The sequence below is a fragment of the Vulpes lagopus genome, chromosome 11 (assembly GCF_018345385.1).
Source record: "Vulpes lagopus strain Blue_001 chromosome 11, ASM1834538v1, whole genome shotgun sequence".
Classification (NCBI taxonomy): Eukaryota; Metazoa; Chordata; class Mammalia; order Carnivora; family Canidae; genus Vulpes; species Vulpes lagopus.
This window is the reverse complement of record NC_054834.1, coordinates 69,246,312-69,265,411: the sequence shown is the minus strand read 5'-3', so window position 1 is coordinate 69,265,411 and position 19,100 is coordinate 69,246,312. Positions and strand designations below refer to the sequence as shown.

Here is a 19,100-nt window from a genome sequence, read left to right as displayed (position 1 = left end):
GGGAGCACTAGTGGGGTTCAGGCAGGGGCGCTATCCTGGGGGTCCTGCCTTGCTCCTGAGCAGGAGGATCCAAGCACAGCACAGGCCACAGCCTGCCCTCACTGGCAGAGGTCCCTGCAGGCTCCCTGGGCTGCCTTGGGGCTGAGTCCTGGGGAGCCCTGATCATCCTCGTGCTGGGCACGGTGTCCCTGTCATTGGGCCTTCACCTGGGCTGCGCCCCCCCCCATCCTGCTGTCCCAGGCGCCCCCCCTTGCTTCCTGACTCCCACTGAGGTGGCCTCCTTGGGGCTGAAGGCTCTGCCCATCATCCCACCCCTGGGTCTGTCCTCCCCAGGATCTCAGCAAAAATGAGGCCTGATGGGTTTCCTGCTTGTTGTATGTGGAGGCAGCCAACACCTGCCCCAAGCTCACGGGACATTGTTGGACGCTGCAAGGGGGGCCCCCGTCAGGCTGATGGTAAGGGTCATGCAGGTGTGTGTCTCAGGGCAGAGGTCCTGCTCACCACGGTCAGGGGCCCCAGGACCACGACCTGCCACCCAGCACCCCCACACCTGTACTGACCGGGCACAGGTGTCCCCTGTGGTGTCCCCTGAGGTGTCCCCTGAGGTGTCCCCTGACCCTCAAACACTTGGAGTTGGCTGCTCATGCCACTGGGCCTCTGGCTGGCACACAGTGGGGACACCACAGCGATGAGGAACAGGCTCAAAGAGGGAGTAACTTGTGGGAGGGTCTGGGCTTTGGACTGGGGGCCTGTCCTCCATCTGTAGGCCTGAGCCTTCCTGCTCCTCCCCGGGGCAGCCCCTGGCAGCCGGCTTCGTGCCCCAACCCCCGCTGCCCGGAAAACTGGGCAGGCTGGGGACGGCCACCTGGGGCCAGCTGGTCCCATCCATCAGACACCCTCTAGGGCCCCTGGGCCAGCCCCCTACTCACATTCCCTCAATCCCAACGTCCCCAAGGAAGTGCCACTGGAGCCCCTCCCTGAGGGCCCGTGCATGCATCACAGGCCGAGGCCCTCCTGCAGTCACACAGGCAGCAGTGACACGGCTGGACGCCCCCTTGCCGTGACCCTGGGAGTGACCGCCACCCACACCCCAGGTGAGCTCATGGAGGCCACACAGCTGCTGACTTGGCTGGGGGGTGACAGGGCCCACTTTCCAACCCAGGGGTGCCCAGGATGTGAGATTCCCGCTGGCCTCGGAGGTCAGCCTCTCAGCACCATGGGAACCGGACATCCCAGGGAGGGTGGGACAGCAGACCAGCGAGGGGCACCAACCGGCCCTGGGGTCCAGTCCCGTGAGTGAGCTGGTGGGGCTCAGTGGGAATACAGAGGGTCCCTGGAAGCCCTGGCAGTGGCAGGGCTGGGGGTGCTCACTGGGATCAAGAGCATCTGCTGCTTGACCCCGGCGGCCAGCCTGGCTTGCCCTTCAGAGCCCTCCTGCGAGCTCCGCCGCCGGGGCCCCCTGCCCAAGGGGCTGCCTGTGCCCTCCCCGAGGCCCCACGGCCTCACCTCTGCCCCCACCCCGGCTCTCCAGACCCGGCAATACCTACAAATATTTTTTGTTTTCATAAACATCGTGCAGCTTTAGAACGTGAGGGTGCTCGATGAGCTTCAGGATGGCGATCTCCCGCTCCACCTGCATGGCGGGGAGAGGTCCAGCTGGGGGCAGGCTCATTCCCCTGCCCCCTGCTTCCACCCACCCTGTCCCCTCCTACTCGCAGCCCCAGGCCAGGCCGTGCCTGCCCTGCAGGGGTCCCTGGCTGGTGGGGATATGGGATTGCGGGGCTCATGCCCCCTTGGACACCCTCGCTAGGTTCGCGGGGGCAGCAGGAGGCTTGGAGCAGGGCCAGCCTCACGATGGGGTCTGTACCCCTGAAAAGAAGGGGGCTGCCTCCGGCCCTTCCACCCTGGCCCTGCCGCTGAGCTCCTGTCTCTCTGCTCGCAGAGTTTATGGGCGTCTTGCACATCTTGCACTCACTGCCCCCAAGTGAACACGTGAGTCCCGGTGAGTCCAAGGCAAGGTCAGGGTCTGCCCACCCCCCAGCAGCTCCCCCCTCACCCCTCCAAGCAAGCATCTCCTTAAAACTCCCCCAGCTTCAGTCCCTGGGGTCCCCCCACAAGCCTCCACCCCCAGGCAGCCTGTCACTGCCCTCCTGGTGTGCTGGCCCCTCATGTGCCCCTTGGGAGCCGTCTTGGGGAGCGAGGGAGGCGCCGTCCCCAGGTGGAGGGCAGCGATGCTGATAGGAACCCCAGCGTGCCCCCCCACCCCAAAGGTCTGAGCACTCTACACCCATGGCTAAGCAGGCAGATGGCGGACCGAGGCTGGAGCAACCCCTTCCGCCCGGCATCCTGTCCCAAAGGTGACAAGGGGCTCCCAGGACCGGGGATGGAAGGGGCAGCAAGCAGGAGGGGCTGTGCGGTCCCCCAGGAACTGTCACTTCCTCTTTCCCTCCTCAGAGGCAGGGGCCTCCTCCCAAATCTGACTAGGGAAACTGAGGCCCAGTTGGCTATCTCAGCGGGTTGGCACAGCACCAGGACCGTGCCCAGGATGCGGCCTGTGCCTGTCCCTCCCAGGCCCCCGGCTGAGGCCAGGAGAGAGCAGGCAGGAATGGGGGACTGCCAGTCGCAGGGTGGCGGGCACGGGCAACAGACGGACGGAGCGAGTGGGACCGTCCTGCGGGCTCCTCACCACAGGGCCGCCCACCTGAGCTCACCTTCATCAGGACGGACTCGCTGAGCTTCTCCCGGTTGACAATTTTAATAGCCACCTTCTGGCACGTGACACAGTGAATCCCCAGCTTCACAAGGCCTGCGGGGTAGAGAAGCCCCCTCAGACCCAGGTCAGCAGGGTCCCACCTGCCCCCCGCACCCCCTAGGGCCCAGACCCTGCCCCCACCCCGCCCTGCCCAGTGCACCGCAGCGGGAACCCCACAGCTGCCGTGGGCCTCTCACACTCCTCGGTCACTGCCCAGAACACACCACATCGCCTCCCATGGCACCAGCCCTCTGGCCTCCTGGAGCCTCCACCCCAAGCCTTCAGCACCGCCCATCTCCCCCAGCAGGGAAGCCAGGGTGCTTTCAGGTTCAGGGCCTCCCCCCGCCTGGTCCCTTAGGGTCCGCTCCTGCTGGATGCTTGGCCTCTGCCACCCTGCAGCCCAGACCTGTCAACCTCCCTTGGGCCCGCAGACCTCCGGACAGAGGTTCCCAGACACTGGCATCCGGCTCACTGGTGTGCCCAGGACAGCAGGATGGGCCTAAGGCCACTCCCTGGATGGCACCACCTGGCCTGCAATGCCCCGTACCCCCACCCCTGGACCCCCTCACAGGGCAGAACTTGTTCTCATGCTCACACTTCAAGGACCTGAGTCCTGGTTGCCACCCCCTCATCCTGTGACCACAGCCAGGCACCCACATTCCTCTCTCCCTCCTTCCCACCTCCCCACGGCAGCCTGGCCCCTGCCAGCATCCTGAGAACCTCTGGCTGGACTGCACTGTGGCCTTGGGCCCAGGACACCCCCTCTGGTGCTGAGCCCTGGCCCCAACCCCAACATTCTCCAAGGTGACTCCCACTCCCAGGCAGGCATGTGAAGGCTATCACAATGGTCGGCCCCACCTCCAGCGTGTGGGGGCGTGGGGGCATGGGGGGGGACAGGGGACCCATGCACCTGGCATTGCAGCCTGGCTTGGGATGCCTTTTCTGTGAACACTGAGGGACGCCCACACAGCATTATCCAGACTTGACCAAAGCCGGGACTGACGGCACGCCACCCCATGGTTCTGGGGTGACCTGCCCCCCCCCCACTGCCCCATCCAGTTCTTGCTGCTTTAACCATGACCTTGAGCTCCCTGTCAGGCTCACTACCTCCCTGGGATCACTCTTTACCCACTTTTACATGGGGCCAGGGGAGGGTTCTTACGAGTTTGCAAGAGCCCTTTGATGTTTATGGGAAATGAATCCCTTGTCATGTGTGTAGAAAACATGATCCCTTAACGGACCACACGTCCATAACTTTATGTGGCCTCTGTGTCCTTCCATGGAGCACGGTCACGGCCATCCTTCCCAGCTCAGCTCAGGCCCTCCCCTGCTGTTGGGACGGACGGGCCTACATGCCAGCCTCTCCCTGTGCGTGTGAGCGCGGCCCAGAGAGCGTGGGGCTGCCCAGAGCCCAGAGCAGTGGCAGGCAGGCGCAAGGAGCTGGTGGGCCACACAGGCCTTCGTGGGCAGTGCCCACGGGCCGGAAGCTTATGAGCGTGCTCAGGGAAGGACAGATGGGCTCCTGCACCCCGGCAGGGTGTGCCCGCTGAGCCCTCCACGCCGCCCAGCTCCCACCCCAGGGAGGCCTGCAGACTCCTGGGCCTCTGGCAGCTGCCTTTGATCCGGCCCCGAGCCCTGTGATTCCTGGTCAGCAGGAAAAGCACAGAGGACAGAGCAGGAGGGGGGTGGGGGGTGCCAGCAGGTGTGCTGTTGGCCTCCGTCTGTGATTCAGGCTGGAGGCCCAGGGACTCACTGCCCACAGGCCGGCACCAGCCCTGCCTCCAGAGCCAGAGTCAGCAGCAGAACCTCTGCGTGGCCAGTCCCCAGAACAAGGCTGACAGGCCAGGAGGAGCCGGGGTAACAGGCAACAGAAGCTGCTATCCCAAGGGGGACAAGCTCATCCAAGGCCCGAAGGCCCAGGACGGATGCCAGATGGGGTGGCCAGACACCTGGAAGGAGACAGCAACGGCCCAGAAACGCCTGGAGTGTGAGCCCGAGGACCCCACAGGGCAGAGCGCCATCACTGGGCATGCCCGGAGACAGGTGGGCATGGCCTTGGGCCGGCTCTGCGGGCCAGCTCCTGGGGCGAAAACGGGTGGGGGGTTGTGATGTCCCCAGACAAGAAGGAGCTCCGTAATCAGGGCCCAGGCAGAGGGTATCACGCAGATGGGACGGTGCGCTCGGGCACACGGGCGGGCAGGGGCTCGCCGGGTGCAGGTGGCCGAGGACACACCTACACGCACACCTCACACAGCAGCGCACACTCATCCTCACAAGGCAGGAATCCCAGACGTGTGGGGAGAAATGTCCTGCTTCCAGGAAAATAAATGGGTGTCAAAGGGACAGGGCGCTGACGCTGCGCCGGCCAGCTCTCTAGAAGCAGAGCTGTGCAGCTGGTACACGGCTGCCCAGAGGCCAGAGGCCAAACGGCCCAGCAGACGAGTTGTGCCAAACAAGCCCCACTGGCCTGCCCCCCAGAGCTGCTCAAGGGGTGGTCGGCCTGACCACCGGGAGCCATGGCCAGGTGTGGGGGGGCTGCCTGTCAGGCTCACTACAGGACTCACCACAGGACCGTGGGCATGGTCCTGGAACTGGGGCAGCTCCTTCCCTGACTTCATCTTATTCCCCTTGCTGCCTCTGCCAAGAATGTCTTCAGTCCCCACAGACTCCTACACACCCCTCAAAACCCAGCGTAGAGGTGCTCCTCCTTAGTGAGGTGTCCTGCCAGCCTGGGCAGTGACTCAGACCTGGGGTCCTCTGGGGTGGGGTGTTTGGGTTCCTGGCAGTGCTTCCACTTCCCTGGAGGCAGGAAGTGACTGTGTGCCCTCAGGAGCCCCCCTATGCAGGCTCGAGATGGTGGGAGGACAGCTTCTGGGGGGAAGCCCACCATCACCCTCCGCCCCCTCCCGCCTAGGCTGAACCGTGTCTGGTCTACTGTGGGGGAAGCTGAAAGCAAGGTGACCACACAGTGGAGTGACCATGAACCTTCCCCACAGGGCCACTTTAGGTCATTACCCGCCCACACCATGAGCACGCATGCCCTGGCCACCTTCTCTGAGTGTCCACTATGTGCCCGGTGTTAGGGTCCTCCAGAGAGAGGAACCTGGGACCTGGAGGGATGAACGAACATATGCCACACGCGGGCCCCGTGATGTGGTCAGCCACGCCTGTGCCCGCTGCCCTGCCAACTGCCACGGACCAGGGCACGTGAACCCCACAGCCTCTGTGGGGACCTGGGAACACCACCGGCCCTGCCTGCAGAGTCCCAGGAAACGATGCACACAGGGCTCCTGCACCAGGGGAATGGAGCGCAAGGGAGAAATGATGGCTCTTCTCAATCAAACCACCAAATATCTAGATCGATGGAGATCTGGGGAAGCCCCTCCCATTGCTGACTCAGGTAACCTCAAGACTCGCCTGGCCCTCGACCCCCCGCACTGTCTGCAGGGCTACCCTGCCCCCCAGCCCTGCACTGTCCGCAGGGGCTACCCCGCCCCCCCCAATGTCCACAGGGGCCGCATCATCTGGCCCTCAGGGGAGGAGTGTCTGCCAGAAGGTCCTCCCGTGGCTCCCCACCTGCGGCAGCTGGCGATCCCCCTGCCCCTCCAGAGGAGGCTGAGAGCAGTGGACATGGGACCCAGGGCAGGAGTGGGTTGTAGGCTCCCACACGGCGGGCCGTCCAGACACAGGAGTTTCCAGGGAGGAGGGAGGCTCCCTGGAAACTGGAACCCGCCTGAGAACCGGGGCCACTGTCCGAGGTGCTGATGGAGCCCACAGCCCCGGAGCTCACACGGGGGACCACCCCCGCGGTGTCAGCTGTTCCTTGGGTGTGGGGGACAGGCGACAGCAGCTCCCACTGCGGGTTCTAGGGAGGGAGACTCACGATGGGGGGACAAAGGAGCAGGGCAGTGCGGACCCAACCTCATGGGGCTCCGTCCATGAGTTGGGAGAAACCAGCATCCAGCCACCAGCACTCACAGGGCCACTCCGAGGGTCACTACCACCTGGGACAGGAGGCCATCCCTCCTCCAGCACAAGCGGCCTCCGTCACCTCTGGGAGCCTGCAGCTGGCTCCCAGGACCACAAGCACAGCTGAGAATGACCCATTCTCTGCCCCACCGACACGCCGCACTGTGGGGCCCCCTCATGGGCATGTGAGGGCACAGTCCCTGTGGCCCGCGCAGCACACATGCCTGTCTGGCTGGGGTGGATGGGCCCAGTGACCCCTCCTGCCTGGGTTCTCCACACCGGCTGTCGGAAAAATAAGTCAGCAGGGCTGGCGGCCCAGAGACAGCCCCACGTCCCCCAGGCTGGGCTGCCCACAGCAGGCAGGGCAGCGGGAGAAGCCAAGAGGGCGCGCAGGGGCAGGGTGGGACTGTGAGTAGGGGAGGGACTGAGCAATACTCCCCCCGCCCAGCATCAGGGCACAGTATCCTCACGGGAGCAGCCTGGGGCCATGCTCAGAGCCCACAGGCTGCCCTTGACCATGATGGGACCTGATGGCTCTGCTCCCAGGTGCCAGTGGGCAGCCCCACAGGGGAAGCTCCAGACACAGCAGGTGGTCTCAGCTGGTCCTCAGCAACCTTGTGGTCCTGCCCTGGCCACTGTCCCCACATGCACAACTGCCCCATGCCGAGGCCAGGATCCACAGGCCTGGATCTGGGCGCAGAATCAAAAGGGAGGGACCAGGCATGGTGTTCCCCACGGGCCAAATGCCTCTGATGGGAAGTGGATGCCTGTGGGTGGGAGGGGGGGCAGCCAGAGGCCGTGGGCCACAGAACCAGCTGGCCCAGGGGAGATTCCCAGAGAAGCTGAGCATAGAGCTGAGCCCGGAGGAAAGTGGATTTGGGGGGCTGCAGAGGCCCCACTCCCAACTCCCAGGAGCAGCTCATGGGCACAGGCCATGAGCACAGGCCGTGCACATAGGGGTGCGGATGTATGCAATGCTCCCAGCTGCACCTGCCCTGCAACCTCTGGCCTGGTTGTGACTCTTCCTGCCACCTTGTCACCCTGCCTCCCCAGATGGTGGCAGCAGCTTCCCAGAGGACCCCTAGGAACTCCACATCCTGGGAAGCCCACCTCCTGGCCACATGGCCACTCCTGCACTGCACCACCCTGGCCTGTGTGGCCAATGAGATGTGGCAGAAAGAAGCCCTCATCCTTCAGGGCAGGTGGTAACCTTTCGGGGAACCAGCTTCCTTTCAGGGTCCATTCCCTGGGATCCCTGCTCTGAGGAGCCCGTGGCCTCGTCCTGAGGTGACGCCCTGTGGCCAAGAACAGAGGCTTCCAGCCAGTACAGCCTCAGCCCAGCTCAGCTATCCCTGGATTCCCCTGACCCTCAGGAACCATGAGACAAGGTTCACGTTCTGGGGGGACCTTGTTGGGTAACAGGTAGTGAAGATGCTCTGCCCTCCAAGCACCGGGCTCCAGCTGAATGCCCAGGCCAGCTGCACCGCCCGGCAGTGGATGGCCTGGTGGCCCAGGCAGGTGCCCCGAGACCAGTGCCCCAGCCTGAGTGTCCTCACCTCACCTGTGCAAGTAGGGAAAACAGCCCGCCCCACACAGGCCCTTGTGCACAGCATGGGCTCTGTTCCTGACACTCTGGGACCTCCCGTCCTCCACAGACAGCCCCAGGCACCCACCTGGCTGTGTCCCAGGGCGAGAGCCCCTCTGCCATCCTGTCTCAACCCCCAGCTTGCTGGGCAGCCCTCCAGCCTGGGTCTGAGGACTAACGCCCCCCGGGCCAGGGCAGGGGTTGGTGTGTGGCTGGGAGGGGACAGTCAGTTGCATGGATGCTGGTGGTGTGGAGGAGCTGATGGTGCCGGCCATCTGGTTCCTGCTGGGGCACAGTGCAGCCCGGTCCCGGGGTGTCTGTATCCTTCTCCCTTCAACACCAGGGCAGTTCCTGCCACTGGGAGTCTGCTGAGAAAAGCGAACCTCACCCTGCCCCATTTCCTGCACCGACCCCACCCCTTCACCTGACACAGAGCCCCCTCCACTGTGAGGCTGGACTGGAGGGGACCCCACCAGGGCAAGGTTAGGGTGTTCTTTGCGCCCTCCTGGCTCTCCCCCACCCCTTCCTAACCCCCACACTCTGCCTCGTCTAGTGCTGGGGCACCCATGGAGGCTGCAGGAGGCCCTGGTGATGCCCACGCTCCAGGTGACCACCAAGGGCTCCTGTCAGCCAGCTGAGCTGCTCCTGAGCCCATGGGCAGGAAGCTATGGTGCAGAACTGGGGACACTGTGGGATCTGCCTGGGGCCCCAGACCACAGATGGATCAGGTAGGAGGTGGAGTGGACGGTGGCCTCAAGACGTCCTAATGCCTAGACCCCGTGAATGTAATCTTATTTGGGGGAAAAAAAGACTTTGCAGAGGTAGATTTATAGATGTCAGTGTGTCTCAGCACTTAGGGTGGCCCTAAACTCAGGACAGGGCTTCTATGAGAGGCACAGAGAGCGCGCCACACACACACGAAGGCAAACGCGGGACACGGCTCCATGGGCCAGATGGACAACACGCCTAGACATAGGGGGCGGGGGGAGGGGGGGAGGCCTGGACCAGTCCCTACAGGTGAGCAAACGAGACGCTTGTGTTCTGGCAGCCGGGGCTGTGGCAGTTTGTCACATGGGCAGTTCCATGCCCATGATATTTATCTTGAGTTTTCTTTTATCTGGAACCTGATGCATCTAAGGGTCTGTTTCTCCTTCGACAACCCCAGCTAAGCGCACGTCTCCAGACCCCTCTCCATAGCGGGACCTTCTCTCCCCCTGACACACACTTGGCAAACTGCTATGCCCAGCCACGGTGGGCAACTCCCAACAGCATTCAAGCACACGCATACACACACACACACACACACACACACACACACACACACACGCACGGGCTGTTGACCCAGCAGGAGTCTGGGGACTTTGAGGACAGGGTTTGCAGGAGGTTCGGGTTCTGCTTCATTGTAAGAGGCTCTCACTACTGCCCTGCCTGCACCAGGCACAATCCTGGAGGGGGGCACCCCCTCCAGGGGGATGAGCTGCACTCAGTCATCTGGGGCCACGCTAAGGCCCTGGGGCAGGGTGGGCTCTGGGAGGGGGGTTGTGGTCAGGCCTGGATGTGGCTGCCTGTTCCATCCAGGCCACTGGCCTAAAAGGACGTTCCTCAGGATCTTCCACTTGAACCTTGATCCTTACAACCACTCACTTCCTTTCTCAGAAGAGGAAACTGAGGCTGGGCCTGCCTGACCCTAGGGCCCATTCTTCTACCACTGCCCAAAGCATTAGGATAAACCTGCCCATGCCTGGGCCTGGGGGCAGTGCTTCCCCTGCTGGTGCAGGCACAAGTTCCCCCCCGCCAGCACCCCCAGCACAGGCTTAGGGTGTCAGCGGGGTGCTGAGCAAAGATTTCAGGGGTGGGGGTGGGGTGGGGTGGGGCAGGAAGCCTAAAGGTACAGGAGGGAATGAGTTCAGGTCCCCAGCCCCTGCTCCTGACCTGGTGGGGGGTGGGGGAAAAGGTGTCCTTTCAGCACCACGGACAGAGACTGGTGTAGCCTCTGCCTTGGGGGTCCTGGGACAGCAGGCAATGTGCTAGGGGCTATGTGGCACCCTGGGAAGCGTCTGTCAGTGCGCCCAGGGCACATCCTGGAGCCACACCCCTGCTCTTTCCTGAGCCTGGCACCAAGGCCTGCCGGCACCACATTTTGGGGGGCGTGGCATGCTGGCAACCAGTAAACCCAGGATATCAGTGGAGCGCACACCTCCCTGACAGCCCTTCTGGCCCCAGAGCTCTGGCACCCAGGCACTGGGTGCAGGTAAGGCCAAGGGACCAGCCCTGGGAGGCTGGAACACCTCCCTCCGGGTGGGGGGAGGTGCTGCAGGAGCCCCCATTCCTCCTGGAAGGGCATCCTACTTGTGGCAGCCTGTAGTGGGGAGTGTCCAGGAGGCCAGGACCTGCGGGGGAGGGGGGGGGGCTCACTGCACTCACAGCGCCAAAAGCCCCCCGGGGTGAGGTGTGACAGGGGTGGAGCCTGGCAGAAGGACGGCTGCCTGCTCTGGTCTCCAGAGGGTCTGAGACCCCGGCTCGGGGAGACTGCAAGGTCCCTCAGACCTCCAGTGGGATGACATCACTGCCCAGGCCCCCCTGGGGGTCCCCCAGCAGGAAGCCCCCCCATCCCAGTCCTGGGTGGTCCTAGGCAGCACCTCTTAACAGCAGAAGGCTGTGCTGGGAGCCAGTCCTGGTTATTCCACTGCAGGCATGTGTGAAAGATGGGGGTGTGGGCCATGCTGAGGCCTTGCCCCCCCACCCCGGCTGCCTCCCATGACCAGACAGTAGACCAGGCACCCGGCTGTCTGTGCCCTCTCCAGCTGCTTGACTCCCACCCCCACCAGCCTTATCCTCCTGGTAGTGGGCCGGCTGGGGACATTCGGGAATGGAGGCCCAGCTTTAGGCTATACGCGGAGTGTCAGCTCCACTGAATAAATGGCTACAGGCCCCAGTGTCCTCCCAGCAGTTCCCCCGCACCCTGAGAGGGCACCCAGATGCAAGACCTGTGCCCAGGAAGAGGGTTTGGGGGCTCCTCACCCCCCACATACCCACAGGGCCCGCCATCGCTCTCTCTTCTCTCCCAGGCCCTGGTGCAGGGCCCCCTGAGCTCCGTCTGGCTTCCAAGGCCACTCCTCTGCAGGCAGAGGGCAGCTCCTGCGACTGTGGGTGTGGGGGCACCTGTGGGGGTGGCGGGGGCACCTACAGGGGTGGGGGTGCGGGGTGGGGGTGCTCCATCCCCTGGTTTCGTTCCCAGGTTCCAGGAGCACCCCTGCCCTGCTGCCCCAGATGCCCCAGGTCCCAGCCCAGGGGTGCGGGGACCCAGCGGACTGGCTTCAAATGCACCTCGGCAGCCACCAGGCTGTGTCCCCGCCCCCCGCCGCCCCTTTGAAGTTGCCCAGACATCAAAGCGCCCCTGTTCCCACAGCACCTCGTGGGCCTGCCTTCTCCCCATCCTCCCCCTTCTTCCTGCCCCCACCGACCTCCTCCGGCAGTGCCCCTGGGCCCCCTGCCCCAGCTCTAGGGAGTGGGCAGTGTTGGGCTTCAGCCCTGCTTCTTCCCCCAAACCCTTCCTCCTCCTCCTCTATTTGGGGGGGAGGGGGGTGCCCAGATTCCATGCCCCACCCCCAACCTGCAGGGGCCCTATCCATCCGCCATGAGGCCCACGTTTCCAGGCTCCGTGGAAGCCTCGCCGGCCGGGTCCACCAACACCCCCACACCCCACCATCACGCGGCCAGCTCCAGGTTTGTGCCCACGCACGCTCCTCCTGGGCTGGGAAAGAGGCCCCGACCGGGTGGGGGGGGGGTACCCGGGAAGGGGACAGGGAGGGATGGAACGCTGGCCTCCAGCAGCTCAATCTCAATATAGATGCCGCTGTTTCCTTCGCCCACCAGGCGCCAGGGGGGAGGCGGTGGCGCGCGTCTCTTGGGAGACAACTGTTCACGCTCTGAAAAGGAACCTCTCAAATTAAATTAATTAAGGCCTGAAATATTTCACACCCGCTGCAGCCGCTGGGCTGCCTCTGCCAAGCTCCCCGCCCTCCCCACCCACAGCACCCAAACACCACGTGGGGGCCTGCCACCCCCTCTGCAGGATGGGCTGGAGCCCCTCCTCCTGCTGCCCTTGACCCATGGGAAGAGGGGGGGTAGGCAGAGAGGCCAGCTCCCTACCCACCCCCATCTGTGGCTTCCCGCCTCCCTGGCTATTCCAGAGCTCCTTGCGTAACAGTGCGGCTCTTCTGGTGCCCAAAAGCCCTTCCCAGGGGGAGCTGGCCATCTCTGCAGCCCTGCAGTAGGCAAGGAGGGTTGCAGTCATCAAAGCCTAGTCCCCTCCCAGGGTGGGGGCTTCAGTGGCTCCTTCAGCCTTGGGGGGGGTATCCAAAACCCTCTCCTGCCTATGGTAAAGATGGCATGAGGACCCCCACACCCAGTGTAGTCCTAAACATCCTATACTTGACCCCTCCCCCTCCCAGAGGCAGTCTGGAATTGCACTCATCAAGAGGCCCAGCTGTGTAGCCAGGGGTTCAAGCAGAGCTACAGGGTCTCCACCGTGGGGCCGGTCCAGTCCACCCTCTCTCCACAGCCCAGAGTCAGCCTTCAGAGTCTTGGCATGGTTTCAGACCCAGAGCCAGCTGAAAATGAGAAGACAGTCGCACATGCCCCCTCCTCCAAAAAAGCTCCATCTTGGTTCTGCACCCAACTGGAAGATGCTGGTAAGAACCGCCCACCGGAGCCTCAGGGCTAAGAACTTTCTTGCCGGGAGCCAGGTAGAGGGTTGAGGGGTCATGGCCCTCCTGGGGACACAGACCCTCCTTCCCCGTGAGACACTCAGAACAGCCTCTTGAAGTCAAAGCTGAGAAAGGTGGAGATGCTGGGTGCCTGCTGGCCCCCAAGGGGGTGTTGAGCACCGAGGTCTCCAGGCTCAGTGACAAGGCAGTCTCTACCCCCACCAGAGGCTGGCATATTCAGGAAGTACCAGAGGCGTCTCCTAAGTAGGCTACGAGGTATCCTTCAGAAGGTGTCTCCACTGTGGACATATGACAAATCCAAGAAGGAAGCTGGGAGGAGGAAGATGGGCCCCAAGGGGACTTTGCTGGCCAGGTGCTGCCCCCAAGAGGAGGCATAGTTGGGTGGAGTTCAGGGAGAAAAAGGGAGGGCAGGGACAGATGCTTGGGGTGGGAGGACTTTAGGAAGAGATCCAGGCTGTGGGCAGGTGCCCTTGTGTTTGTCTCCTGTCAATGCCACCCTCTGGATTAAAAAGTGAAGGAGCCTAATGGTGGAGAGGAGATCTCAAAACATTCTGGAAACAGAAAGCAGGGGGCAGGTGATGAGGGACAGGACAAGGACTGGGCACACCAGTCTCTGGGGGACCCAAGAGAAGCTCCAGATGCCAATGTCATCAGGGAGTACAGGGCAGGCCAGAGAGTAGGGCTGCAAGACAGATGTGACACTTACAAGGGTGTCAACGTGAGGACAACCCAGGTTGATATCCCCCTGTCCATGCCAAGAATGGGACACAACCTGAGACAAAATGCAGTATTTTAGAGCCCAGGAGGCTACCCTAAGCAAGTCTTCCTTGTTCTGACAGGTCTAATGCCCAGTCCCTGCCCGTGAACACACCCCCACCAGACCTACCATGCTCTGAGCTGTGAGCAGGAGTCCCCTTCCAGAGAGATCCAGGCAAGAAAACATTCCTACTTCTCGCACAGAAGGAGCCACGCCACCCACCTAGGTCCCCTCATGTAGGTCAACAGCCAACTACATGCTACCAGAGGGAGTCCAGGACAGAGAATCAGAACTGACCTGGTAGAAACATCTAGAAAGATCTGATTATTGCATTGACTCACTCAGATTTAATAAGTTGCTACATCTATAAAACAAGAAATCTATAAAAAGGATGAGAAAACAAAAAAGAGCTCTAGGAAAGTAAAGACTAACTGCTAGAAAAAGCAGCAGCTGAAAGGACCAAAACACAGAGAAATGCCCATGAGGCTGAGCACAGAGATGAGGAGAAAAGGGGAACCAAGAAGCGATGACAACCCAGGAAGCTGGTATCTGATGAGAGGAAGGAGCTGGGAGTGTACAGAAGATGTTCCTGAGACCCAAGGCCCAGTGGGCATGGACATGTCACAGTAAAAGGCCCCATAGCCTGCCCGGCCATGGAATGCATGCAGACCTACATCCAGGCACAGCTTCTGGACACTGAGATCCCGGGAGCTTGGGGTCTCCTTCACTTAGGATTTATGGGGCTTCTCCTAGTGATAGGCATTCAAAACAAGGGGGGATAAAGGAAGAAATGTCCACATTGTCGGTCTCACACTTCTGCTGTACTTAGTTAGACCTAAACAGAAGCTCACTGAAGTGGCTACTCAGTCCTGATCCAGCTAAAGTCCTGCACAGATCAAACTGACCAGACCCACCCTAAATGCCTGAGATGGAAGGGTAAGCCCATTCTGGAAAAGCCAAAAACTTATCCTACTGCAGCTGAACTATCTTCCTAAATAAACAATGTCCAGCATACAATAAAAATGATGCCATATACAAAGAAGTAGAGAAATGTGACTTATACTCAAGAGAAAAAATCACCAATAGAAGCAGGCCAGAGCTAACAGAAATATTTATTAGAATTTTCAGAAAAGGACTTTAAGATAATATTATAAAAACATACTCATATATATTTTTATCTTTTCTCTCCCTCTTCTTTCCTCATAAATATATTTTTTAATTACAATAAAGGAACAAAAGATTTAATTGGATGGGCTTAACAGCAAACTGGACACAAAAGAAAGGATTAGTGAACTCTAAGACAAGTCAATAGAAATTGTCCAAACTGAAATACAGAAAGCAAAAGAATGAAAAAACAAACAGCACATCAGAGACCTGTAGAACAACTCCAGAAAGTCTGACATAATTATAACAGGAGTCTCTTTCTAGAGAAAGAGAGAACACAGCATAAGATATATTTTAAGAGATAACAGCCATGATTTTCCCCGAAAGGTATTACACACGTCAGCCCACAAATCTATGAAGCTCACAGAGGCAAAACCAGGAGAGAACATGAATACCCACACTAAGGCATATTACTGCTAACCCAACAGAACTGGAAGAAAAAGAGATAATCTTAAAACTAGCCAGAAAAAAGGATGCTTATCACATCAGGGGGAGTGTCAGAAGTGCGTGACTTCTCACCACAAAGAGTATGGCCAGGAGGCAGTGGCTTAACACCTCCCCAGTGCTAAAAGAAAACCTGGAATTCTATATCCAGCAAAAATAGCCATCAAAAATAAGGCAACATAAAAAACCTTTGTAAGGATCTCCCCAGGAGGTCCCTGGCCTGAGACTCTGAGAACAACTGCTCTAGAGTAACCCCTAATGAGAAACTAAGGGGAAAGAGGTATAGGAAAAATATTAATGAGAATGGAAAGCAAAATAACTTAAAAAGAGACACCTGGTTGACATAAAATAAGACATAAAGAGAGGGACAAGTGTACAAAGAACAGATGGGACAAATAAACACTCCAACAAAGAAAGACTGTTGGGGGGGAGCCCAAGACCCTACTGTATGCTGTTTACAAGAGACACACTTTAAATCCAAGGATGTACATAGGTTGTAAGTAAAAGGATCATAAAGACAGGCCATGCAAACCCTCTGCACATGGGAATGGATGGGATCACCCAGGCTGACTATCAACAGACAACACCCAAGCTGACCTTGGGGTGCTCCCAGGTAAAGAGGAGGCAGCGAAGCAAACTGGGAGAAAATGGGTAGTAGAATCAGAAGGGAAAAAAAAGGACAAACATGGAATTTCCTAAGCTAAGTGAAGAGAGGAATAGAGGAGAATGTTCAACTGTATCAAACGCTCATTGAGTGAGGACTGAGAAGGGACCATGGGTTTGGCACCAGGTAGGTCACTTTGTTAGGGTGGCAGGGTCAAGAGATAAAGAGAAAAGCTGTGGGTTCAACAAGAATAACACTTTTCAGGAGCTTTAATGTAAATGGAGGCAAGGAAAACGAAGGTAAATCAGACTGGCATCTTCCCTCCATCTGCCTGAGGTCAGGAGCTAATGGAGCAAAAGTCCCTCGAAGTGCTGAGGACAACGGACTCCCCACGGGGGCTGAGTGCAGAGGAGGGAACTTCAGTTCTGAGACTTAGACTGCTTCTTTTCCATGTAACTGTTCCTAGAAGTCACCCGATAAAATGAAGTGGTAGACCAGAAGGAAACAATGGATCCCATACAGAAGGGGGTCCTGGGAAACCCCCTGAAGGTGACCTTTTATTTTTTTTGAGAGAGAGGGAGAGAGGGAGAGAGAGAGAGAGAGAGAGAGAGAAGGGGGAGAAGGACAAAGGGAAAAGGGACAGAGGGAGAGAGAGAATCTTAAGCAGACTCCACACCCAGCACTGAGCCCGACACGGGGCCCAATCTCACAACCCTGAGATCACGACCTGAGCTGAAATCCAAGTCTTGGAGGCTTAGCTGACTGAGCCACCCAGGCACCCCTGAAGGTAGCTTTTTTAGAGAAACAGAGCAGTTTGATAAGGACAAAGGGCTCTCAGAAGCATGCTACCATGAACAAATGAGAACTGGATAAAACAGATGCTCTCTCTCTCTCTCTCTCTCTCTCTCTCTCTCTCTCCTTCCCAACCCCCGTCCCCCCTCTTCTACTTCCCCCATTTCTCTTTCTCTCTCCCTCTATACAAATACATACACACGCATTTGAATGAGCTTATGATAAATAGTGCAATGGGGGAAAAAAGGCAACTGGGAACTCCAGAAAAATCAAAGGACTCCAAGAAAGTCATGTAATGCAAAAGGAATGTGTCACAAATGTAAACATCCATGGGATGTTAGAAAAGAGACTCCACTCAACGGACTTTGAAATCTCTGATTTTCCCAAATCCATAACAACCAGGTCTCAGAGCAGAACCACCAAGCAGGCACACAGACACATCTTCCTACTAGTGGGTCACATCACTCCAGCCTCATGGACAAGGGCAGGTCATCCTGGTACACACGATCTAGCCCAGCACTGAATGACATTTCCACATTGACAATTACGCAAACCCTCTTTGTGACTTCACTTTTGAGAGTCAACCAACAGTCCCCAGAAGGCCTGGTGTGGCTAAAGCACAGACACATGTTATTTTGGTTGGGGGGAGAGTAGAAGTAGCTTTTAGGAGGATGGGAGGGAGGAGAGGAGACACTGCCACAAGTCAACGGAGTCAGATTAATGTGTTACAAATCGAACATAGGAGGGCAGCCCCGGTGGCCCAGCGGTTTAGCGCCGCCTTCAGCCCAGGGCGTGATCCTGGAGACCAGGGATCGAGTCCCATGTCGGACTCCCTGCTTGGAGCCTGCTTCTCCCTCTGCCTGTGTCTCTGCCTCTCTCTCTCTGTGCCTCTCATGAATAAATAAATAAAATCGTTTAAAAAAAAATCGAACACAGGAGTGCTAGGAAGAGCTGCACTGTCTGGCACTGGGGAGAGGGAGGTGCAGGGGCCACTAGGCACCACCTGGAGTGCAACTCCAGACTCAGGGGTGGGCTCCCCGCCAGGAGCACTAGAACTGAGAAGGGTTCAAAGAAGTGGCCTTGGGGGCTGCACTCAGGGAATCTCCCACACCCAGACCACTCAGACTTGCCCCAGTGAGCGCTCGTGGCCACACAGCTGCAGCAGGAGAGAAGCAGGTAAGACACGCGGCTTGTATGCACAGACTCTGGTCATCTTTCCTGCCACTTCACTCTGTCGCATCACGCTAATGTACTGGACTGAGAATTACACCAAGTCGGCCCCCCGGGGGGCCCGCGGAGCCCCATTCAGGACCACGTGTGATTTGCTACACATGCACCACCTCGATTCAACATAAAGACAACCCAACAGGTAGGGCCTACACTGCTGCAGGGACCAGCGGGCAACCCCTCGGGGCAGCTGGCCGGCCTCCTGGACCTTGCAGAAAGCCTGGCCAGCACCTCCGCACAGGTGGCTGCCCCAGACACGCCGAGACACAACTCGGGGCCACCCTGGCCTCCAACGGGGTAGGGGGTATGGCCACTCCCCCACCTGCAGCCTAGCCTCCCAGCTGCTCCCTCGCCCCAGGCCGCTCCCCCTCCCCCCCGCCCACACTGCCCTGGGCAGGGGGAGGCAGCCCTCCAGACGAGGCCTGGGGTTGCCACAGGAGCCAGTAATGAACTCCATCCATTCTGCTCTGGGTGCCGGCTGGCCGTGGACTTGGAAACTCTTGAGCTGCACAAATCTGTAAGATCTAAGTACTGAGCACAGGTGGCTCCAAGCCAGGTGTTCCAGGGCTTCCCACAGCTGCCCTCCCAGGGCAGTGGCCTCAGGCCAACAGGGAAGGGGGCCCACAGAGCCCCAGTGCAAGTACCTGCGAGCCACCCATGGAAGCCAGCGAGTCCCCCTTTCCTCAGAGCAGGCCAACTGCAGGGCACAGGGCGCCCTCTGAGCGGCTATAGGAGGGGCGGGCGCATGGCAGGATGGGGGGGGGCGGCCACACCCCTGCCCCCAGGAGTCCTGTTCCCGTTTGAAGCCTAAAACACTGACTAACCCAGGGGGAACTTCAGGTGTGACTTTTTGGGTAAGTGCCAATCTTAGTTCCTATGTGAAATATTTCACTTTGAAAATGAAAGTAAACTCTTCTTTTTAAATTAATTGATGATAATTAATTGTTTTCGAGCTAAAACACAGATCAAGAGAAAGCAGTTATTGCTGATTAGCACATGACAAATACCAAACAATTTGTCATAGAAAGAAGGACTGCTCTGGGCACCAGGGTGTGACACAGGTACCAGTCTGGGGG

The 19,100-nt window shown here is 59.4% G+C and overlaps 1 protein-coding gene across 14 annotated transcripts in view; it reads right to left on the bottom strand.

The window, feature by feature from the left end:
• Positions 1 to 19,100, bottom strand: part of BRSK2 (BR serine/threonine kinase 2) — a 59,981-nt gene that overhangs the window by 20,741 nt on the left and 20,140 nt on the right. For 13 of the 14 annotated variants that reach the window (XR_005990558.1, XR_005990561.1, XR_005990559.1 and 10 more), the window contains exons 2-3: positions 2,712 to 2,806; positions 1,548 to 1,633 (exon numbers count right to left, since the gene is read on the bottom strand). Coding sequence is in view for 10 of the 14 variants with exons in the window: in XM_041773197.1 (XP_041629131.1) it covers positions 1,548 to 1,633; positions 2,712 to 2,806 (181 nt within the window). In the remaining 4 variants the exon portion in view is untranslated. Of the gene's footprint in view, positions 1 to 1,543; positions 1,634 to 2,711; positions 2,807 to 19,100 lie in introns of those variants that run through there. The other variant, XM_041773204.1, reaches the window with a different exon arrangement.